This window comes from Schistocerca gregaria, chromosome 10 (genome assembly GCF_023897955.1).
Source record: "Schistocerca gregaria isolate iqSchGreg1 chromosome 10, iqSchGreg1.2, whole genome shotgun sequence".
NCBI lineage: Eukaryota > Metazoa > Arthropoda > Insecta > Orthoptera > Acrididae > Schistocerca > Schistocerca gregaria.
The window spans coordinates 65,811,423-65,836,684 of NC_064929.1; the positions used below are offsets into that span (position 1 = coordinate 65,811,423).

Consider the following 25,262-nt stretch of genomic DNA (forward strand, 5'->3'; position numbering starts at 1 on the left):
CTCACCACAGACAACACAGTGACTGACAGCTTTCACTTAATAATATTGCACAGAGTTGTCAGTACTAACAGGCAAGCGATGCTGCATAAAATAAACACACAAATAAATGTGGGACAAATGACGAATGTACTGTTAGGATTGTGCAGTTAATCTGGTGCTAAGAGGCTGCGGCAGCAAATGGTCGATGTGAGTGCCTTTGCTAACAGCACGACATCACCTGTTGGGTCGATACTCTATTAGCTGGCTATATGACTGCAAAACTGTGGCCTGGTCAGATAAGTCCCAATTTCAGTTGGTAAGAGCTGATGGGAGGGTTTGAGTGTGGCACAGACCCCATGAAACCGTGGACCCAAGTTGTCAACAAGGCACTGTGCAAGCTGGTGGTGGCTCCATAATGGTGTGAGCTGTGTTTACATGGAGTGGACTGGATTGTCTGTTCCAACTGAACCAATCATGGACTGGAAATGATTACATTCAGCTACTTGGATACTATGCATTCATGTTCCAAACAATGATTTATGTATTACAATGCACCATGTAACCGAGTCACCATTGTTTGTGATTTGTTTGAAGAACATTCTGGACAATTCGAACAAACGATTTGGCCATCCAGATTGCATGACACAAATCTCATCAAATATTTATGGACATAATCGAGATGTCTGTTTGCACAAAATCCTCCACTGGCAACACTTTCACAATTATGGATGGTGGTACAGGCAACACGGGTCAATATTTCTGCAGGGGCTTCCGATGACTTGCCGAGTTGCTGCAGTTCACAAGGAAAAAGGAGGTCAGCAACTGGAAGCATTTAATTCCCTAAATAGGAGTAGATGTTAGGAGTGATTTAAAATGGAATGACCATATAAAATTAATCGTCGGTAATGCAGATGCCAGACTGAGATTCATTGGAAGAATCCTGAGTAAATGCAGTCCGGAAACAAAGGAAGTAGGTTACAGTACACTTCTTTGCCCACTGCTTGAATACTGCTCACCGGTGTGGGATCTGTACCAGATAGAGTTGATAGAAGAGATAGAGAAGATCCAACGGAGAGCAGCGCACTTCGTTACAGGACCATTTAATAATCGCGAAAGCATTACGGAGATGATAGATAAACTCCAGTGGAAGACTCTGCAAGAGAGATGGTACGGGCTTTTGTTGAAGTTTCGAGAACATACCTTCACCGAGGAGTCAAGCAGTATATTGCTCCCTCCTACGTATATCTCGCGAAGAGACCATGAGGATAAAATCAGAGACATTAGAGCCCACACAGAGGCATACCGACAATCTTTCTTTCCACAAACAATAAGAGACTGGAATAGAAGGGAGAACCGATAGAGGTACTCAAGGTACCCTCCGCCACACACCGTCAGGTGGCTTGCGGACAATGGATGTAGTTGTAGATATTAGGAAGTATCCTATGACTTTTGTGATCTCAGTGTATACTCACTCCAGCTGGTGTGTTGGGACAGAAGCTAGGTTCCTGTCGTGTACTCCATTGTGGCTATGCTGCTTGGTGCAACAGTAACTACAGAACACCACATTGCAGGATGCTATGTTAGCTTATTGCATTATGCAGTACCCAACTGCAGAATTACTTCAGTGGTTGGCTGGTAGGACCCTTGGATGACTGCGATGGCCTCCCTCTGCTGATGCCACTGTCATAACCCAACGTGACTTGTGGCATACTTTCTCTAAAAGGTCACTTGCAGATCAGAGGTGACGTGATATTTTTGGTCATTTGTTCCTTGGTACACTATAGCATATATGCAGGGTGAGTCAGAAAGGAATGATATAGAAATTTATTGAGATAACTTACAGAAATAGTAGATGCATCATTTTGCAGCAAACAACTTCTAGTTTCATTCACGTAGTGCCTCAGTACCCCATTCTCCCACCAGGAGCGCCAGTGTAGTGCACAGTTAAAGTGGCAACTTTCACTGATACAGAGTGTGCTAGCGGTGTGTTTTGGTTTCATGAAATGAACTCTGCAACAACTATTCAGCATAAATTTCCCACCACATATGCTGAAGAACCTCAGAGCGGGCCTACAATTTACTCTCAGCATGAGAACTTTGTTGAGATGTGTTGTTCGCTGTGACATGATAAATCACCAGGTCATCCGCCTGTTGACAATTATATTGAACAGGTTATGGATAGCTTTGCCCAGAGTCCACAAAAATCGATGCGATGTGCATCTTGCGAGACTGGCATTCCACAAAAGACTGTTTGGTTAGCACTGTGTAGATATTTACAGTTGAAACAATATGGATTCAATGTGGCACAGCACATTAATGATACAGATAATGTTGCTCAGGGGAATTCTGTGTGGAAATGTTGCATTGGATAGAGGGCAACGAGATGAACACAATAATCTCCAGGAATGAATCAACATTTCGCATCAGTGGCAAGGAGAAAACCCACAGAAATTGGGTCAGCAAAAATCTACATACAACCTTGAAACACATATGTGATGGCCTCAAAGTTAATATGTGTTTGGGCCTTTCGCAAAGTGAAAGTATGCAGCCCTTTTTTCATCATGGAGAAAACTGTCAGGTGTTGTATACCTGGATATGCTTGAAAAGTTTGATGAAGATGACTGTGGTGGGATGGTTTACTACCAACAATTTATGCTGTACAGTTGTTGAAGAAGTTCAAAGTTTCCTCGATAATTGCTTACCAAGTTGGCAGGTTGGCCATGAAGGGACAATCGCCTGACCACCATGCTTCCTGGGCTTGAGAACACTGGATTTCTTTCTTTGAGGCTTCATTAAAGAGTGTGTGTACTTTCCTCCCCTATCAAACAATTTAACCAACCTAAAAAATCAAATCTGCAATGCCACTGCACAAGTTATGCCTGATTTGCAGCAATGAGTGTGGGAAGAAACTGATCACCAGTGTGATGTTGCCACATCACAAATCGTAGTCACAACAAACCTAAATCACGATTGACACTTTGATATGTGGCTTGAGGTTTTTTGTTACAAAATTACACATCTACAGATTCTGCAGGTTATCTCAATACATGTCTATATCACTCCAAAGTTGTACAGTCGTTTTTGACTCACCTTGTATGTAACCATGTAGTGACCATGGCTACTGCCAATGTTCTCAACATCAAAGAAAAGGCTGGTTACATAATTTTTGGATGATGCTGCTTGTCTACACTTTGTGGCATTGGCAAAATTTGAATATTACACATATTCACCCTGTTTCATATACTTTTCTGTACATTTGAGTTTTAGCAACAGCTGTGGTGTAGTTCTGTCAATGCTATGGATGTAAAGAGAAGTGTGTGAAAGGAAGACCAGTTACTTTTCATCAGTATGTACAACAAATGTGTAATTGTTAATGTCATATTGATATGAGACACTTTCCGAATAAGTACAGGAAAAAAAAAAGAAGAAGAAGAAGAAGAAGAAGAAGACTGGAATAACAATGCTATGGCTGGAGCTTGTGTAGTATGCATTTCTGCTGCTAGGCGTGTATAACGCAGCTCATTGCCAGTTCAGTGCCACCAGTGTTATCAACCAAGCTTGTTCTGTTCATCTGCAGTGATTGCTTTTGCTTGCACTGTTTTCATTTTCTATGATGGCATGTTCAAGTGAACAATGTGCAGGTGTGAAATTTTGTTTCCTACTTGGTAAAAATGCTGCTGAAACTGTTTTAATGTTGAAAACAGCTTACCAAGATGTCACTATGGGAAAAACTCAACTGTAAGAGTTGTTTGCTTGACCTAAAAATTGTGACATGTTGATTGATGACAAACCTCATTCTGGACATCCATCAAATACCTGAACTGACGAAAATATTGGAAAAATTTCAGAGCTTGTCCCCACAGACTGTTAACAGTCAAGTGATCAATTGTTAGAGATTAGTGGGTTATCTTGGAGCTTGATTCAGAGAATTTTAACAGAAGATTTGGGAATGAAAAGAGTTGCTTGCCAAGTTTGTTCCTCAGGTTATGACTGACAATCAAAAGGAATGTCGAACTGAAACATGTCGTTCTTTGAAACAACAGCCTGAAACTGATCCAAATTTTCTGTCAAAAGTCACTAGGCCTACTGGTGATGGGTCATGGTGCTATGGTTTTGATCCAGAAACAAAGCAACAGTCAAGCCAATGGAAGACATCATCAACACCCTGTCCAAAAAAGTGTCATCAAGTCAAATCAAACATCAAAGCAATGCTGATTTGCTTTTTTGATGCCAAGGGTGTAGTTCATTCAGAGTTTGTTCTCCAAGGTCAGACGATCAATCAAACTTTTTATTTCACATTTTTTAAGAAGATTGTGTAATAGGTTTTGTCAAAAAAAGTCCCCATTTGTGGCAGGCAGGAGATTGGTTCTTCCATCACGACAGTTTCTGGCTAAAAATGACACAGTTCCACTGCCCCCATGCACCTTATTTGGCTGACCTGGCTCTGTGCAACTTTTTGTTACTTCCACATATGAAAAGGGGCACAAAAGGACACTAATTTGACAACATTGAAGAAGTCAAGAAAAAAATGAGGGAGGAGCTGTTAGCAATTTCTGAAGATAGCTACAAAAAATGTCTCGAACCGTGGAAGCACCGGTGGGACAAATGTATTAATAGTAATGGAAAGTATTGTGAAGAGGATAGGATTGTTTTGTAAACAGTTTGAAAATATATAGCTTTTAAAAAATAATTCCAATTTTTTTGGGTACTCCTTCGTATATATTGAAAAGTATTGAGGCACAGTATTATAAAGTCTTGTATTGTAGAGATAATTTCTGCAATTTTGTGGCCATTTGTTTAAAAGACAAGTGCCAGATAAACTTGCAAGTGTGTTTCAGTAAACTACCGGTCAGTGTATACTCAATGGTGCTAAGTTCATATGCAGATAAAATTTATATATAACAGTCTGATTAATTTCCTCCATTTTATGCAGGTTCTCAAACTCTTGTGTGTATCTAAATATTTATGCGCAAAACAAGTTTGCTATACAGTGTCATTGTAATGTAATTTATTAGAACATATTGGACAATATGGATTAGTGCAATAAAAAAGGCAAAAAAACGTATTGTTGGCTGTCACTTGTTTCATTACTCCAAAATTCGAGCATTTATCGTATATTTTTTATTGTTTGTGCATAGTATGTGGTTTTACACTTCTTATGAGATGGTGAAAACATGCTATAGGTATTTTACTTATCTATAAAAAGCAAAAGGATAAATAAAGAAAAATTGAAAACAATAATGGACAAGCAGGTGGTGGAAATTGCTTGCCATGTTTACTGTAACAATTTCGTAGTTACAAATGTGTTGTTTTTCACTTCAGTGCCATCGGTAGCATCATTGTAATGTAATTAATTACAACAGAGATTCTACAATACTAATAAGTGCAACAGAAAATGTAAAAAATATTGTTGGGTGTTTCTTCTTATTCCATTACCAAAAAATGTAAATACAGTGGAATCTTAGCTATGATACCGTGGCAGAAAACCACAAAACTGTTTACTCTTCACATCTTTAAGCTAACTTCAGTTTCTAGTATAAAATTCTTAAGATGTCTGTAAACTGCATATACGCTAAATAACGAAAAGTGTGAGTTGATCCACATGAGTTCCAAAAGAAATCCGTTGGAATTCGATTACTCGATAAATAGTACAATTCTCAAGGCTGTCAATTCAACTAAGTACCTGGGTGTTAAAATTACAAACAACTTCAGTTGGAAGGACCACATAGATAATATTGTCGGGAAGGCGAGCCAAAGGTTGCGTTTCATTGGCAGGACACTTAGAAGATGCAACAAGTCCACTAAAGAGACAGCTTACACTACACTCGTTCGTCCTCTGTTAGAATATTGCTGCAAGGTGTGGGATCCTTACCAGGTGGGATTGACGGAGGACATCGAGAGGGTGCAAAGAAGGGCAGCTCGTTTTGTATTATCGCGTTATAGGGGAGAGAGTGTGGCAGATATGATACACGAGTTGGGATGGAAGTCATTACAGCATAGACGTTTTTCGTCGCGGCGAGACCTTTTTACGAAATTTCAGTCACCAACTTTCTCTTCCGAATGCGAAAATATTTTGTTGAGCCCAACCTACATAGGTAGGAATGATCATCAAAATAAAATAAGAGAAATCAGAGCTCGAACAGAAAGGTTTAGGTGTTCGTTTTTCCCGCTCGCTGTTCGGGAGTGGAATAGTAGAGAGATAGTATGATTGTGGTTCGATGAACCCTCTGCCAAGCACTTAAATGTGAATTGCAGAGTAGTCATGTAGATGTAGATGTAGATACAAAATTTTATTGTACTTCTGAAGGTGATCCATCTGTGGCAACAAAGTAATAACACTCAAAATAGATTAAGCAGTTTACAGCCTAAAATGGGCCGTCCCAAGATCACGGACTTGAGCTGCAGCAGATGTGGACAGAATTCTCTTTCTGCACATGTGGATGTTCACTCCATTGATATTTATACTCCACATCACATATGAGCAGCCGTGTATGGGAGCATAACAGTGAGTGACAAGTTGTGCTATTATTTTTCATGTCTCTGTGATTGGGGACAGTACAGAAACACTTTGACAGAATTGTCCAGGTGAGACTAAGTGCTGGTAATACACATCATATTGTTTTGCAAGTATATGCACCACAGACAGGATGCACCATGGAGGAGAAAGAGCATTTTCTTAGTGAACATGAAGAACAAATAACAGAGGAGAACACCATTTTTATGGGTGATCTGGTTGGTAAAGGAAGATAAGGATGTGAAAACATCATTGCTCCTCGTGGTTATGGGAACAGAAATGTGGAAGGAGAGAATCTAATTGATTTCTGTGTGTGAAACAGCTTAGCCATAAAGAACACATGGTATCAGAAGAGGAAAAGTCATAAAATAATTAGGTACAGCTGGAATGGTAAGCTCAAGACTATGGTAGACTTCATCATCACTTATAGAAAAGCTGGTCAGTATGTTACGGATGTTAAAGTCATATCCAGTGTGTGCCTAGATAGTGACCACCAGCTATCGACTGTTGACCTAAAAGATATTCAAGTGCCAAAATTTAAACAAAAGAGAATGCCAAAGATTAAGACTTGATTGTTGAAGGACATGGAAGAATAGAAAATATAAAGCATGAATAGCAGCCAAGTTACACAAAACAGAGAAAGGGATAGTAGAAGAAGAATGCTCCTTATTCAAAGTAACCCTTGTTAGAGAATCCACAGACATCTGTGGTAAATGAGTGCCATACCAAAAGGAAAAGAAACGTCTTCATGCAATGATCTGGTAAAGACAGCAGTAAAAGACAGGAATGCACTGAAAAGGAAATTAAACCACGAAAAACAGAAAACAGATGATAGACAAAATGAACATCTAGCTCATGAATGCTGGAGAAAGAAACTAGCTGTAAAAAGACCGATGCAGGAAGAAAACGAAAAGTACTGGGAAGGCTTTACTACAAGGATAGAGGAAGAGTGTTAGGGAAGTAGGACATTACTGTACAAAGTACTAAAGAGCAATATGTAAATATCCTTGCCCTGGAAACAGACGATGGTAACTTAATACAAACAGAGGAAGGGATCAGGGATGAAATGAAAAAGTACTTCAACATGCTGGTAAATGGAGATGGGGCTGAGACAACCATAAATGACTGTAGAGTAATTAATGAAGTCCAAACTAATGGACACCCATTAACATGGCATGAGGTAGAAACAGCATTAAAGAGAATGTGGAATGAAAAGTTGACAGGCTTTTTATGATCTCAGCTTGGACATGATAAAGGCACCCGGTGTATTAGGCTTAAATTGGCTATATAGATTGTTATCAGTGGTTTGGAAAGAAAATGTCGTTCATCAACAAAAGCCACGCACATTGGATGAACTTCAAGAATCCATCGTACATTCATGTGCAAATATCCAACTGAACACGTTGCAGTCAGCAGTTCGTGCTACACTTTGGCGGCAGCGTTTGTGTGTGGATGTTAATGGTGACCCGCATCTCGTGGTCATGCGATAGCATTCTCGCTTTCCATGCCTGGGTTCCTGGGTTCGATTCCTGGCGGGGTCAGGGATTTTCTCTGCCTTGTGATGGCTGGGTGTTGTGTGCTGTCCTTAGCTTAGTTAGGTTTAAGTAGTTTTAGGTTCTAGGGGACTGATGACCATAGATGTTAAGTGCCATAGTGCTCAGAGACATTTGAACCATATTGTTAATGGTGACCATTTCGAACACCTACGATAATATCTTTAAGTTGGACTTCAAGCTACACTTTAACCTAAAATGAGACAACTCCATCAGTTAGTTTGCAAGTTATGGACAAAAAAAAAACTGAGCCTCTAGGCAAGTGCACTGACCACTGTGCCATCCAGACGCAATGGACACCACAGCTGCATACCCCCTGACAGACCCAAATTCCCAACTTATACCAGACACTACTGATGAAATCCCTACTTTTTAGCCTCATTACTCAGGGCACCCCTTGCCGATTCCCAAAAGAGTTCGAGCTCGGTGTGTGTCCACAATGACTTATTGGTCATCGTCACCATAATTTGCATCTGATGGGAGACGTGCTAAGGTAGTTTCGGAGAAGAAAAACAACGTTCTGCTTCTGATGTGGTCATTGGAATTGGAATTATCACTTTCAGGAGCTTCACAAATTCCCTCAGTGTATCACAAAGATTATTGTCTGTTATGTAATGCAGAAAGCTCAAAGTTCCACACATGCTTTTGAACTCCTCTCTTCCATAAATAACAGAGAGTTCTGTTTGAAGTTTCTTTGCTTCTAAAAAAGAGTAGCATTCAATAGCAGCTCTGAAAGATGTTTCTGGAAAACTGGAGGAGTAAGTAGAGAATTTCTCTGGTAGAAAGAGAGAGACTGCAAGTAGGTGTCCAGTGAACTTGAATCTTTCTTTTGACTCGTAACTTATGACATCACATACTTCTTTTGCCTGCCACATTAGATTACACATCGCTGTGCCATCTTCAGTTCTCCCTCTTTTACCATACCGTGTAAACCTGTTGAATTTTCACTCACTCCTTCCCTAATGTTTGCAATTTCATGCTCAAAAGCTGTCAGCTGATTTTGTGCATACGTTGGCTCACTATTCATTTTTTGTGGCTGGTTGTACAAAATATGCACATCGATAATGATTTTATGAAAAAATGAAAGCCAAAAAATGAACTTTTCATCCTTCAAAATCGTTACTAAGCCAGAGGCTTGCAGGATCATGTTCTCATTACACAGTTTTTCCCCTTGGTTCATGCACGTGATAATATCTTCCCTATATTCGAAAATGGTGTTGATGCTCCTTGATGGAAAATTCCAATGAGTAGGCACTGAATGTGGGAGTCGTTTTTGTACTGTTTCATCCAGAACTACTGTTCTTTGAGGAGACCCTGAAAAGAAGCTGCAAAGTCCCTGAAGTTTAGTGAAGAATATTCATACATTTTTATTAATGGAAGCAGCTTTAAACATAATGAGATTCAACTGGTGGGTATAACAATGAATGTATGAAGCATTGGGAAACTTTTCCTTGACAAGAGCCTGCACCCCACACGATGAACTACTCATACTGCTGCACCATCATATGTTTTTGCACTGTTAGCTTATGTGGACAGTTCCCCAAATGATTATTTATCTGTTACATGTTGGTCACCATTATATGTTTGCGCTGTTAGCTTATGTGGACAATTCCTCAAATGATTATTTATCTGTTAGATGATGGACATTGCCAAAGACTGCACATCATGCTTTTCTGGTGCTATGAAGTCCCAAAATCTTTCAACTAGTTTTCCGTTAGTGATGTACCTATATACTATAACCATTTGGAAAACACAGGCTACATCACTGCTTTCATCAGCTATTATGGCCAAAAACTCAGCACCCTTAATTTCCTTTCTAATTTCCTCTTGGCAGACTTGAAGCATGTACTGGAGGAGTTAATTCTGGATGGTTTTTGAGGTTCCTTTGAAAACTGTAGCTTTCTCTAAATGCGATTTTAATACAGAGTCTAATTCTGCACTAAAATTAATCAAGGAACGAAAAACACCAGGATTGGTAGGTGATTCAGTCTCATCATGTTCTGTAAGGGCAAGTTCCAACATACCACAGAAACGAATACAGTTAATAATTAGATTCAATATGTACCTATTATCGATAACTTTTTAGTTGTGTAATGCCACGGACCTTCTGTACCCACTGTCTAATTGGGTAGCTATATTTACATTGCCTAGACTTGCCATATTCAAAACATTATTTACATGGACTCAAAAAAGTTTGTGTTTTCTAATTTTGTCATGGAGGTGTTGAATGTCACAGACTCTGTGTTTAGACCATGAAAGATCTCCACCAAATAATAAACAAGGAAAACAAAGTAAGGCATTTTTCATGTCACAACTACACAGCCATTCATGCTTGTTGTACAATTCAGAGTTAAATTTCCTATTGAATTGGCGACTTTTTGTTTTAACAGTCTGGAAAATTATTAAAGCAGGATTCGACCTACCTAGCCTCTCGATTTCTAATTTTTCTTCAAACTTCCGTGAACTAAAGGGTTCAGAGAGCAATGAAATTACCTGATTCATTATTTCACGTATTCACTTGTCATTTGAGTCTCAAAATTCACTGTAGCACACGCTAAAATGACTAACACAACACTCAGGGAATAGCTAATTCGCTTGCAGCTACACCTGAACCGGTAAGGTGAAACGAGAATCCCACTTTTGTTCGAAGATCCAGTAGTTCCGTTTCTCTTCGGAAGAGTTCGGGCCCTCTTCCTACAGCTGGCAGGGTGGCCCGGGTGAGGTGTTTATACACACAAGGGCCACGTACGAGTACATTGTTGCCCCCGCACCCCCTCTGAGACACCCAAGTCTGCATTTGCAGCCACAGTGCAAACCCGCTGTTGCTGTTGACACGTTCCGTCCAACTCTGCTGCATTTGGCGTTTGGAGACTGGGTATTTCAAAATAGATAAACGGTGGACTACTTCTCCACTAGTATAGAATGCTCAGAAGGCAAACACAGTTGAACAAAATTATTCCTTGGGGGCGCACAAACCTGCAAACCTATACAGGAGCCGCCTCTGGCGGTGACCATTGTGACCAGACAGCATAGTGGTCAGCACATCCACCCAGTAAGCAAGAGATCTGGGTTCAAATTCTGGTCTAGCAAAAGTTTCAGCTTGCCCCATTTTTAACAAATCAATGTGAATTCTTTCATGGATGATGCTCTCTATAACAAATGGGAACACCAGGCTTTAACTTTGTTAGGATACAAACAATGGAAAATCCAGGATGGAATGTAACAATACTAGAGAAGGAAATTTGCTACTCACCATATAGTGGAGATGCTGAGTCGCGATAGGCACAAAAAAAAGGTTCACACAATTAAAGCATTTAGCCATTAAGGCATTTGTTAGCAGTAGACACACACACACACACACACACACACACACACACACACACACACACACACACACACACACACACACACGTGCAAATGCAACTTGCACACACATCTGCAGTCTCAGTGTGTGTGTGTGTGTGTGTGTGTGTGTGTGTGTGTGTGTGTGTGTGTGTGTGTGTATATTGCTGACAAAGGCAATAATGGTTGAAAGCTTTAATGTGTGTGAATCTATTTTTTGTGCCTCTCGCGACTCATCATCTCTGCTATATGGTGAGTAGCAACTTTCCTTCTTTGTTAAGATACAGTAACATATGGTATTACTGACTACAAAACTTGGAAGTGACACATTCTATTGTTCTAATCGAAACCTTAGGATTAAATACCCATCACAGTGAAAGTAACACAGAGACATAGGTACATGTAGACAAATGCATGATAGAAACCAATAACTCAGGTGCAGAGGTACTTATAGGCAAGCTTTCAAAAGTCTTTCTTGGTGCACAAATTTAACTGAGCCTGATGCTCACTTTCATAACATCTGCTGCAGGGTAATTCATCCAAGGCAGCTGATGCTGTTTGCTGGAACTCTCAAACTCAGTCACACTTTGCCTTTCGTGGTGTTTTAGGGGTTCTGTATACGGCATCTGGGGCTGTTTGCTCGCAGATGGGACATGACTTTGTTGCTTCTTACCTCCAATTCAAAACCACTGAGTGTGAAATCAGCAGTTTCCCAATGTGTGTGAACTCTTAATGGACTGATGAAAGTGGCTTGCACAGTACATCTCTACCAAGGCTTATAGCTAATATTAGCACATGAATGTTTTTTCTTTTTTTTCTGGCATTCTTTGATGGTTCAGCCACTACATCACAACAGTAAACACATAAAATACATTTTGTATTATAGAATAATAAAATTCTCTTATACATTTGGTGCACAGGAGAACCATGCATTGCCATTAACTTAAAAGGTGTTTTGTTTCATTTTATATAGCAGAATTGAAAATAAAAATAATACACAAAAGAACTCACTATTGACAACTTGTGATAGTTACAAAATCAATAAAAATACATTACATATGTTAAACCATTTTGTTTAAATGAAGAATGTGTACATTCACTCTGAAACTTGATTATAGTATTTACTTATTAGACAGATCATTATTTCACAGTATAAATATTATAAAAATAATGCACTATTTATGCAGAATCAGCTGAGAAGTACTAGAGTGTGCTTTCTGTTTGGCTGTCAATTTGTTTACATCGTAGTCTGTCAAATGTTGCATGGAAAGCTTCCTACAGCAACTTGTAATGCATAACAATATATATCAACGATCATGGCCATCTCCAGACAATAAAAATAATATATTTCTTAGTAAAATCCTCGAATATTGTATACCCAGGTGGAACACAGTAAACATGTGCTCAAGAACCATCTGACACCTTCACTTTATTTCTTTATTTAGCCATCCATGGACATTTTAAAATGTATAGATGTTGTCAGTTATGTATATTCATATATTTATACAGTTTGTTGTTACATGTAGTTAAACATTTTGACATATAAGTTATTGACAATCATTTTTGCTCCTTATCAAAATATTGTGAAACAAAAGCTATTTACAATCATTATGTACAAAGGAATTCACTTATAATGTAAAAGCAGTGTTGCTGCAAAAACAATTTAAGATTTTTCCTAAAGCGGTACATGTTGTCTGCTTCTTTTATTTTCTGCGGCAGTTTATTATACAGTTTTAGACCTTCATACAAGAAGCTATTTTGAGTCTTATGTTTATTCCTCCTGTCTAGGTGAAGACAGTGACTTGTTCTTGTACTATAGTTATGAAAACTGCTATTTGTGCTATAGTTTTCTATATTTTTCTTGATGTACACAATGGTTTGGAATATAAATTCAAAGGAACAGTTAGAATTTCTAACATTTTGTAAAGTTCTGTGCAGTGGGCCCGCTTACTGCTTTTTGTTGTAATTCTTAGTGCTCTCTTTTGCATTTTAAATACTGTTTGTAAATTCTGAGCACTGTTTCCCCAGAAAATAATACCATAACTAATTGCTGAATGAACATAACTTAAGTATACAGTTCTCAAACATTCACTACTGCATGCGGAGACAAGGACTCTAAGTGCATAACATGTTGTGGATATCATAGCATGTTCATTCCACTTCATTTGGCTGTCAATGTGCAACCCTAAGAATTTTGTTATGGGTACATCATCTATGGAGATGTTATCTAGTTTTAACTCTAAGGGACTCTTTTCTGTTCATTCTAAAGCATATTGTATTTGTTTTCTTTATGTTGAGAGTTACTTTGTTTTCCTGAGACCATTTGTGAACATCCCTCAGCACTTCAGTAGAATTTTCCAACATTTGTGCTGGTGTCTTACTGGTGATTACTATGTTGCCGTCATCCGCAAACAATATCTTCTCTCCATGGCTGATATGTTGCGGGAAATCATTTATACACACCAGAAATAATACAGGGCCTAGTACACTTCCTTGAGGGACCACAATATTGATATATTGTGGATCAGATATATGTTTCTCTATGTACTTTGATCCACTGGAGACATGTGTGACCTCTGATGACTGTACTCTGTTTTCTAGATATGAACAAAACCATTTTAGAACCACTCCCCTTACTCCTAGTGCCGCTAATTTATGCGACAGCTTCTGGTGGTCAACTGTATCAAATGCCTTAGACAGGTCTAGGAAAGGGCCAGTTACATAGCTGTTCTCATGTAGTGCTTCTAAAACTGTTTTTGTAAATTGTGCTATTGCAGATTCTGTACCTGTACCAGGCCTGAAACCATGCTGGTTATTGCAGAGGAGGTTGAATTTACTTAGCTCAAAAGCCTGTTTTTCGTTATTGTTTCTATCACTTTGGAAAAGCATGACAATAGGGCTATTGGTCTGTAGTTCTCAATGTTTCCCACGTCACCTTTCTTGTGAATTGGTAAAATTTTGGCATGCTTCAGATAGTCAGGGAAGCAACCAGCTTTGAAGGATTCATTTATGATTTCTGTTAGTGGAGCTCTGATACCGTTTATGCACTTTTTCAGCACACACACACACACACACACACTTACATCAAACTCTTGCAGTTTGCCAAGTACTGGCACACTTTTGCTGCATAATAATGTAAGGCCGCACACAGCCAAACAAACTGTGCAAGAAGTCATTGACCGTGGTTTCCAGTGTCCAGCATACCTGCTCACTCAAGCACCAGGAAATTACACTGTGTTGTATATATATTATGTAATAAACCCCCCCCCCCCCATGAACGATGGACCTTGCCGTTGGTGGGGAGGCTTGCGTGCCTCAGCGATACAGATGGCCGTACCGTAGGTGCAACCACAACGGAGGGGTATCTGTTGAGAGGCCAGATAAACATGTGGTTCCTGAAGAGGGACAGCAGCCTTTTCAGTAGTTGCAGGGGCAACAGTCTGGATGATTGACTGATCTGGCCTTGCAACATTAACCAAAACGGCCTTGCTGTGCTGGTACTGCGAACGGCTGAAAGCAAGGGGAAACTACAGCCGTAATTTTTCTCGAGAACATGCAGCTTTACTGTATGATTAAATGATGATGGCGTCCTCTTGGGTAAAATATTCCGGAGGTAAAATGCTCCCCCATTCGGATCTCTGGGTGGGGACTACTCAGGAGGACATCGTTATCAGAAGAAAGAAAACTGGTGTTCTACGGATCGGAGCGCGGAATGTCAGACCCCTTAATCGGGCAGGTAGGTTAGAAAACTTAAAAAGGGAAATGGATAGGTTATAGTTAGATATAGTGGGAATTAGTGAAGTTCCGTGGCAGGAGGAACAAGACTTTTGGTCAGGTGAATACAGGATTATAAATACAAAATCAAATAGGGGTAATGCAGGAGTAGGTTTAATAATGAATAAAAAAATAGGAGTGCGGGTAAGCTACTACAAACAGCATAGTGAACGCATTATTGTGGCCAAGATAGACACAAAACCCATGCCTACTACAGTAGTACAACTTTATATGCCAACTAGCTCTGCAGATGATGAAGAAATTGATGAAATGTATGATGAGATAAAAGAAATTATTCAGGTAGTGAAGGGAGACGAAAATTTAATAGTCATGGGAGACTGAAATTCAACAGTAGGAAAAGGGAGAGAAGGAAACGTAGTAGGTGATTATGGATTGGGGCTAAGAAATGAAAGAGGAAGCCGTCTGGTAGAATTTTGCACAGAGCATAACTTAATCATAGCTAACACTTGGTTCAAGAATCATAAAAGAAGGTTGTATACATGGAAGAATCCTGGAGATACTAAAAGGTATCAGATAGATTATATAATGGTAAGGCAGAGATTTAGGAATCAGGTTTTAAATTGTAGGACATTTCCAGGGGCAGATGTGAACTCTGACCACAATCTATTGGTTGACTCTGACCACAATCTATTGGTTATGACCTGTAGGTTAAAACTGAAGAAACTACAAAAAGGTGGGAATTTAAGGACATGGGATCTGGATAAGCTGAAAGAACCAGAGGTTGTACAGAGTTTCAAGGAGAGCATAAGGGAACAATTGACAGGATTGGGGGAAAGAAACACAGTAGAAGAAGAATGGGTAGCTCTGAGGGATGAAGTCGTGAAGGCAGCAGAGGATAAAGTAGATAAAAAGGCGAGGGCTGTTAGAAATCCCTGGGTAACAGAAGAAATATTGAATTTAATTGATGAAAGGAGAAAATATAAAAATGCAGTAAATGAAGCAGGCAAAAAGGAATACAAACGTCTCAAAAATGAGATCGACAGGAAGTAGAAATGGCTAAGCAGGGATGGCTAGAGGACAAATGTAAAGATGTAGAAGCTTATCTCACTAGGGGTAAGATAGATACTGCCTACAGGAAAATTAAAGAGACCTTTGGAGAGAAGAGAACCACGTGTATGAATATCAAGAGCTCAGGTAGCAACCCAGTTCTAAGCAAAGAAGGGAAGGCAGAAAGGTGGAAGGAGTATATAGAAGGTTTATACAAGGGCGATGTACTCGAGGACAATATTATGGAAATGGAAGAGGATGTAGATGAAGACTAAACGGGAGATAAGATACTGCGTGAAGAGTTTGACAGAGTCGAAACAAAGCCCCCGGAGTAGACAACATTCCATTAGAACTACTGACGGCCTTGGGAGAGCCAGTCATGAGAAAACTCTACCAGCTGGTGAGCAAGATGTATGAGACAGGCGAAATACCCTCAGACTTCAAGAAGAATATAATAATTCCAATCCCAAAGAAAGCAGGTGTTGACAGATGTGAAAATTACCGAACTATCAGTTTAATAAGTCACAGCTGCAAAATACTAACGCGAATTCTTTACAGACGAATAGAAAAACTGGTAGATGCGGACCTCATGGAAGATCAGTTTGAATTCTGTAGAAATGTCGGGACACGTGAGGCAATACTGACCTTACAACTTATCTTAGAAGAAAGATTAAGAAAAGGCAAACCTACGTTTCTAGCATTTGTAGACTTAGAGAAAGCTTTTGACAATGTTGACTGGAATACTCTCTTTCAAATTCTGAAGGTGGCAGGGGTAAAATACAGGGAGCGAAAGGCTATTTACAATTTGTACAGAAACCAGATGGCAGTCATAAGAGTCGAGGGGCATGAAAGGGAAGCAGTGGTTGGGAAAGGAGTGAGACAGGGTTGTGGCCTCTCCCCGATGTTATTCAATCTGTATATTGAGCAAGCAGTAAAGGAAACAAAAGAAAAATTCGGAGTAGGTATTAAAATTCATGGAGAAGAAGTAAAAACTTTGAGGTTCGCCGATGACATTGTAATTCTGTCAGAGACGGCAAATGACTTGGAAGAGCAGTTGAACGGAATGGACAGTGTCTTGAAAGGAGGATATAAGATGGACATCAACAAAAGCAAAACAAGGATAATGGAATGTAGTCAAATTAAATCGGGTGATGCTGAGGGAATTATATTAGGAAATCAGACACTTAAAGTAGTAAAGGAGTTTTGCTATTTAGGAAGTAAAATAACTGATGATGGTTGAAGTAGAGAGGATATAAAATGTAGACTGGCAATGGCAAGGAAAGAGTTTCTGAAGAAGATAAATTTGTTAACATCGAATATAGATTTATGTATGAGGAAGTTGTTTCTGAAAGTATTTCTTTGCAGTGTAGCCATGTATGGAAGTGAAACATGGACAATAACTAGTTTGGACAAGAAGAGAAAAGAAGCTTTCGAAATGTGGTGCTACAGAAGAATGCTGAAGATAAGGTGGATAGATCACGTAACTAATGAGGAGGTATTGAATAGAAGTTTGTGGCACAACTTGACTAGAAGAAGGGATCGGTTGGTAGGACATGTTTTGAGGCATCAAGGGATCACAAATTTAGCATTGGAGGGCAGTGTGGAGGGTAAAAATCGTAGAGGGAGACCAAGAGATGAATACACTAAACAGATTCAGAAGGATGTAGGTTGCAGTAGGTACTGGGAGATGAAGAAGCTTGCACAGGATAGAGTAGCATGGAGAGCTGCATCAAACCAGTCTGAAGACAACAACAACAACAACAACAACAATAAAAATATACTCTAAGAAAAAAAAAGGAAAAACACTTCACTAAGGAATCACCTGAATAGGACAGAAATCAGTAATGATGTTCATCTACAGACGAACAAATGATCACAATTTCAGAAAAAACAGATGCCTTGTTCAAGAGAATGTGCTTCACGAATTGAGCAAGTCAATAATGCGTTGGTCCAATTCTGGCCCTTATACAAGCAGTTATTCATCTTGGCCTCGATTGATAAAGTTGTTTGATGTCTTCCTAAGGGATATTGTGCCAAATTATGTCAAATTTGTGTGTTAGATCATCTAAATCCTGAGATGGTTGGATGGCCCTGCCCATAATGCTGCAAAAACTCTTAATTGAAGAAAGATTGTGTGATCTTGCTGGCCAAGATAGGGTTTGGGAAGCAGGAAGACAAGCAGTAGAAACAATTGAATGTTTGGGCAGGTATTGTCTTGCTGAAATGTAAGCCCAGGGTAGAATCCCCTGAAAAGCAACAAAATGGTGTGTACAAGGGTCACTCCAAAAGAAATGCACACTATTTTTTTTTAAATCCCTCTTTTATTCTACATGTTTGAAAGTTTTACAGTGTGTTGATACATCCTTTAGGAACAAAATTTTCATTTCTCCGCATAATTTCCATCCATCTCAACTGCCTTACACCATCTTGGAACCATCGCCTGTATACCCGCACAGTAAAATTCTGGACCAACCTGTTGGAGCCACTGTTTGGCAGCCTGCACAAGGGAATCATCATCTTCAAACTTTGTTCCACAAAGAGAGTCTTTCAGTTTCCCAAAGAGATGATAGTCACATGGAGCCAGGACAGGACTGTAAGGCAGGTGTTTCAGTGTTGTCCATCTGAGTTTTGTGATTTCTTCCATGGTTTTTTGACTGACATGTGGCTATGCATTGCTGCGCAACAGCAAAACATCCTGCTTTTGCCGATGTGGTCAAACACGACTCAGTCGAGCTTGAAGTTTCTTCAGTGTTATCACATATGCATCAGAATTTATGGTGATTGAATTTATGGTGGTTCCACTTGGCACGATGTCCACAAGCAAGAGTCCATCGGAATTGAAAAACACTGTAGCCATAACTTTTCCAGCAGAAGGTGTGGTTTTGAATTTTTTTTTTCCTTGGGTGAATTTGCACGATGCCACTCCATTGATTGCCTCTTCATCTCTGGTGAAAAATGATGGAGCCATGTTTCATCACCTGTCACAATTCTAAGAAATTCATCTCCACCATTGTCGTACTGTTCCAACAGTTCGCTGCATACCGTTTTTCTTGTTTCTTTGTGAGCCATTGTCAACATCCTGGAAACCCACCTGGCACAAACCTTTTTTAATGCCAACACTTTCAGTATTCCACAAACACTTCCTTCCCCTATCCTAACGTAACGTGACAATTCGTTCACTGTGATGCGTCTGTCAGCAGTGACCAATTCGTTAACTCTCTGCTCATTGTCTGGAGTATGTGCAGTGCAAGGCCTGCTGTTGTGAGGACAATCGTCAATATTGTCGTGCCCGCTTTCATCACATAACCTGCTTGCCCACCGACTAACTGTACTGCAATCGACAGCAGCATCTCCGTACACCTTTTTCAGCCTCTTGTGGATGTTTCCCGATTGTCTCGTTTTCACAGCACAGGAATTCTAGGACAGCACATTGCTTCTGACGAATGACAGGTGTAGCAGCCATCTTGAAGACATACTGTGACGGCACCACTCACGGGAACAGGTTGAACTAAGTTTGAAAACAAACGGGAACGATGTATTTACATACTGTAAAACTTCCACCCATGCACAATGAAAAAGTGTATTTTTACAAAAATAGTGTGCATTTCTTCTGGAATGACCCTCGTAGAATATCATTGATGTACTGCTGTGTGGTAAGGGTGCTGCAGATGACACCCAAAGAGATCCCACTATGAAATGGTATGGCAGCAAGACCATCACACCTGGTTGTCAGGCTGTATTGTGGGTGCAGGCATGTTGCTATCCCACCACTGTCTACGGTGTCCCCAGATGCATGTTCATCGGCCATTACTCAAGTCAATGAGATCCCAGGCCAAACATGTGTCTGATGACGCCCCAGACAGCAGTGGGATACTAACACGACTGTCCCACCCCCGTATGGCCCAACGACCAGGAATGATTGTCGGGCGTGCCATTTCATTTCATAACAGGATCGGTTTGGTTGTCATACGCAACATCCTTACAGCACAGTGGTATATTTACAATATGCTACACCCTGTTTTGTAGTCCTTCATGGCACTACATCCTGGGCTTACATTCCAGCAAGATAATGCCACCCATACATGGTGAGGGTTTTTACTGTTTGTGTTCATGCTTACCAAACCCTGCCTTGGCCACCAAGCTCACTGGATCTGTCCCAGTTGAGAATGTCTGGATCTCTATAAGCAGGGCCCTCCAACCATCTCGGAATTTTGACAATCTGTCACACTAATTGGACAGAGTTTGGCATGATATGCTTCAGGAGGACATTCAACAACTCTATCAAAAAGTTCCAAGCCAAATAAGGGCCATAGATGGACCAACATGTTACTGACCTGCTCAATTTGTGATGCTCTTTCTCTTGAATAAATAATACCATTTTTTTCTGAAATTGTAATCATTTGTTTGTCTGTACATGCACATCACATCTACTGATTTTCATCCTACTGAAGTAATTCCTTTGTGGCCTTTTTTTAATTATTTTTTTAAAGAGTTTAGTAAATAACTTTTTACTGTGCATCATAGGTACTTCATGAACAACAAAAGAGAAAGCATTCTATGTTACAACCATTGTTAAACTGTTATCTTTATTTGAAATAATTTATAGTAATCTTAATATCCTTTCTCCTTTTCACAGTTACAGGGGACTGCATCTCTACCATCTTTAAATCTAAATACATCAGAAACAGAAACACAAGATGAACTCATTCTGCCACAATGTGAAACACATCAGAAGGAATTCTATCATCAGCAGCTACAAAACAGCTGCACATTTTGTGCTGATAGCAGTTCACACACCTGTTGCCCAGAACAAACGGTCATATGTGGAAAACCAGACGTGAAAAACCAAATTTGGCAGGATTCGAAATATGTAGCACAGTTGCTCGAACAAGTAAAACCATTCAGCCAAGTCGAAAACTATGCTGCAGGTGAACCAACAGACGGAATTTCAACATCAAAGTCGAGCTCCAGCTGTAAGATGTCAGATATTTGTCATAGCAACACGTACAGCAATCATTCTCAGAAGAATTCCAGAGATCCCTCTTATGAGGAAGCGAGTTCCAGCAATACAAAATGGCAGAATGGAGGAAATAAGGCACAGGAAAAGAATGCCCAGTTGTTGGAACCCCATGGAAAGCACCCCACTGGTAACTCAATCTGCAGTGCTGAGAAATACGTACAATGTAAGAATGAAAATTTGAGACAGCAAAACAAGATGTTTAATTCCGAATGCCTTCACGGCTGCGTATCACCCATTACTGGGTCGAATAAACAGCTCACTGTGAAGCCAGGATCCTCTGTATCAAAATCTCCACACAAGGTGGGCTGTAAGGTGATGCCTCATCAAAATAGTAAACAAAATTCTATGCAGTCAGCAAAAACTGAGGTGGGCAATGAAGCAAGCTACCAGGGTGACACCAGCAAATATGATGACACAGCACGTTTGGAAATTTTTAAACTGCGCAACAGAATTAAAAGATACACAGAGGGATTAGACAGTCCCATACTGCGGAAATCTCACACATTTCATGCACAGAAGCCTGATTCCCCTTCGGCAAAAATTTTAAAATCTAAAACGCAGCCAGTACCTGAGTGCAGAAAGGACAATCAAAGTTTGTCTCATTCAAAAAGCCAGTTTCAGTACACCAAACATTCCTCTCTAATTCAAAAGAGTGCGCTACAAATGTCACACGTGGCATCAGTAAAGAAAAAGAGGAAGAGTTCTGAAACGTGTGATCGGCTACTGGGGACACAGAGAGAAATGGGAAGCCGTACTATGCCATCAGACGCTTCGTCGACAGTGTCAGACTGCCAGTCAAGAGAATCGTCTAGCGACAAGTCGAACAGGAGAGAGCCGTACGAGAGAAACTGGGACATGCAGAACCCGACTCATCTCAGCACAGAGAGAAATGTGTATCAAAAGAAAAGTGGCTCTGCTAAATCTGTACCACAACATGCACTAGTCAAAAACAAAGTGGACACTGCAGAACATTGTACAAAACAGTATCAGGGAAACTGTCCACAGCAAACTAAAACTGTCAAACGAAATCAGCTTCGCAGGCCTGTGCCTGGACAAAAACCCCTCTATAATTATGACCAGCTCTCTTACCAAGCCAGTGAAGTATACCCTGACCTAATATGTGAACTTGAAGAGAAACTTTCAGCTATTAATTCAGAACATGCTGATTGTAAATCAGTCAGCCCCCGGTCAAAACAGAGGCTGAAAAACAAATGATATTGTTTATGGGCACAGTCTGGGAATTTTCTAGTTCTTACATACAAATATGTGACGTATTATGCAATAAAATTTGAATAACAATAAATTTTCATATTTTTTCTTTCTTGTTCTTTTTTTTCCAGTGTATTATATATTCGTGATGGTGGAAGTAAAGAGGATACAAAATGTAGAATGACAATAGCAAGAAAGGCTTTTATGAAGAAGAGAAACAGAGGGTTGTTATAATTAAGCTTCCACTACTTCAGCCAGAGTAGATGGAAAGCTATTTACCATACTCAACTTTATAGGAACGATTTATAGACTGTGTGCTGCAGGATTTGTGTTGTTAGTAGTACGACTTGCTGAGACTTAAGCCATCGACAGACGGACCGTGCATCCGAAAGTTGAGCGTGCCAAGTTTCTGACGTCATAATGTGGAATAGCACATTCGGGAGTCTTTCCGAACGTGCAGAGCGGTATCTCGCATGTCAGTTATTCTGAGCATGCGCCTGAGCGTTGACCAACAAGATGGCACAACGCCAACTGCGTCACACACACGCCGTCTCCCTTCAGTACAGAGTTGTGAGGCGCCATATTGGCATTCATTTCAAGCCTATATGTATATATGCCGTTCCTGAGCACCAGCAATGAGAATCACTGGAAAACCCATTGTTAGTTGTGTGACTCATTCCAATAAAATAATGAGAAACATCATGTTTGTGGCAAAAGAATTATTGTGCCTTGCGTATTATGAGAGCAGGCTATTTGAAGGCAGCGACACACTGAATATCCACCCAAAACCCATTTTTCTTGGTACAATTTGTTATAATTAAATTTCAGTTAGTAACATAATTACCTACGATTAACGTTTTCAGTAAGGGGTAAGATATGATTTAAGCACAGGGACCATGATGTTGGTTTAGCATAATGAGTAGAGTCTCTATTCGGTAATGAGTTTACAATTCCAATTTTTTTCCTAACATTCGTGTTTTTATTAGGTTCTGATACTTTATTATTAGTTTAATATAATTATATGCTATAATATTGGATGTTATGTAAATATAAGTTCACCTTTTTTTGAGGGATGACTTTGTTCGATTGGCTTAATCTACAGGACAGCCTGCGCTACTTGTATAAAGATATTTTGCCCCTTTTATTTACGCTTCATAATTCACATGTTGCAAAGATTCTGCTATTGGGTAGGAACTGTGATCAAGTAAGACTGACCTTGGGGTTTTACTAAAATGTAGGAGTGATGAAATAATGTTTATCCTATGCGGAGAAGTATCCCAAATTTGTACCGCATTGTTTGTAATGGAACTTTTATAAGCCTGTGTCCTTATTGATTGAACATGGTACTTTCCTTTTTGTGGACGATAGAGGAAATGTGTGTTTTAATAGAGCTAACATGGGAATTTTACGTGCGCCCATTGAGTAAACAGTGTGATTTGCAAACTAGAAACATCCCTCAAACTGCCACTGGAGTGCGTTGCGATCGCTTATACCATGTTGGGGCCCACGTACCATATGCACAAGTAGCATCGTTACTGAGCGTTCAGCAGCACGTTGAACTCGGTACGCTCAACGTTAACGTTCAACAGCACGGTCTGTGTGCCGACGGCTTTAGTGTTGAAATACAAGGATCAGTGCGAATTACAGTTTCAGACAGTCAACATGAGTGTGCACAAAGTGAGCACATTAAAGCTGTTTTATCAAAACAACAGCAACAGTCCTGTCACTCTACATGAGTACTGACATGTTAAAGGAATACAGAGAAGCTCTCTCTCTCCACACTGGGGTTGAAAAACATGAATTGGAAGTTCAAATTAACTGGCAATTTGGGAATTGCTCCTGGGAGAGGCTGATGGCAAATTGTTAAACAACTTACTGTTGCCATGACTGAGCATGCGGGACACAGAGTGCGATCTTCGTGCAGTGCACAAGCTGTGTCATGACAGCTGAACATTCCATGTTCCACCATTGTTTCAGGCAGCTGAAGTGTAACATCTAATGTGGTTTCAGGTTGTCATGGACGTAGATGGTTGTCACATTGAACAACATTTGTAATGTGGAACATAAATACGGTATGCAATTAACAATTGTTACCTTCTTATGTGGGAATTAAAATATTTTTCTTTTCAACGGTTTATTCATTGCTACTATTCTGCATGTTGTTACAGAGGTTTCCATACAGTTTCATTGTCCTACACTCACTTGTTTTATATGGAGGTTCTCTCAAGCAGCAAAAGTTTTATAACCACCCTCTATGTTGACAGTGCATGTGTTAGGGAGTCTTTATAAAGATATTTCCCTGGAATGTAGCCTTTTGTGGAACTGAAATACGAAAAATGAGCAGTACAAGCAAAATAAGAATAGCAGTATTTAAGATATGCTGTAGATTAGGCGGGTCAATTAGGTGTCTAATGTAAATGTACTAAATAAAATAGGGAAGCAAAGTCTGGTACCACACGCCGCGGAATTTGAATCCGCACCAGACGTCATGGACGTCGAAGACCCATAGAGGCCTCTGCACCATCGCACCGTAAGCTGTGACGGCACGCGCCTCCTAGCTTGCTTTTAGTGTGAGGGTGCCACAGTGGAACACGTGGTCCCAGCGGCCAATAGCGGCACCCCCAATAGAGTATTTAAGCGCCTACCTCTCGTTCAGCCAGCCAGTCCAATCTCGCGTACGTCGGTTACACCTCGCTTCACGCTAGACAGCTTACTTCCCTGTTCTGTGTACGAGTGGACGTGTTTGTTTCCTTACGACTCCATTGTTCGATCTTGTTGTATCCATTCTGTCCTTCGTTGGTCGTGTCCGTCCTCTACTGTTGTGTTGTTGTTCATGGGCCTCTCTGCGGGTCCCGCCGCGCTT

The 25,262-nt window shown here is 40.1% G+C and overlaps 1 protein-coding gene across 1 annotated transcript in view; it reads left to right on the forward strand.

Annotated features, from left to right (window-relative positions):
• The window catches only part of LOC126293500 (uncharacterized), a 31,085-nt gene extending 8,573 nt beyond the window's left edge, over positions 1–22,512 (forward strand). Inside the window, exon 2 of the mRNA XM_049986750.1 lies at positions 20,807–22,512. Coding sequence (XP_049842707.1) covers positions 20,807–22,405 — 1,599 coding nt within the window. The 3' untranslated portion in view covers positions 22,406–22,512. The remainder of the gene's footprint in view (positions 1–20,806) is intronic.
• The last annotated feature ends 2,750 nt before the right edge of the window (positions 22,513–25,262 follow it).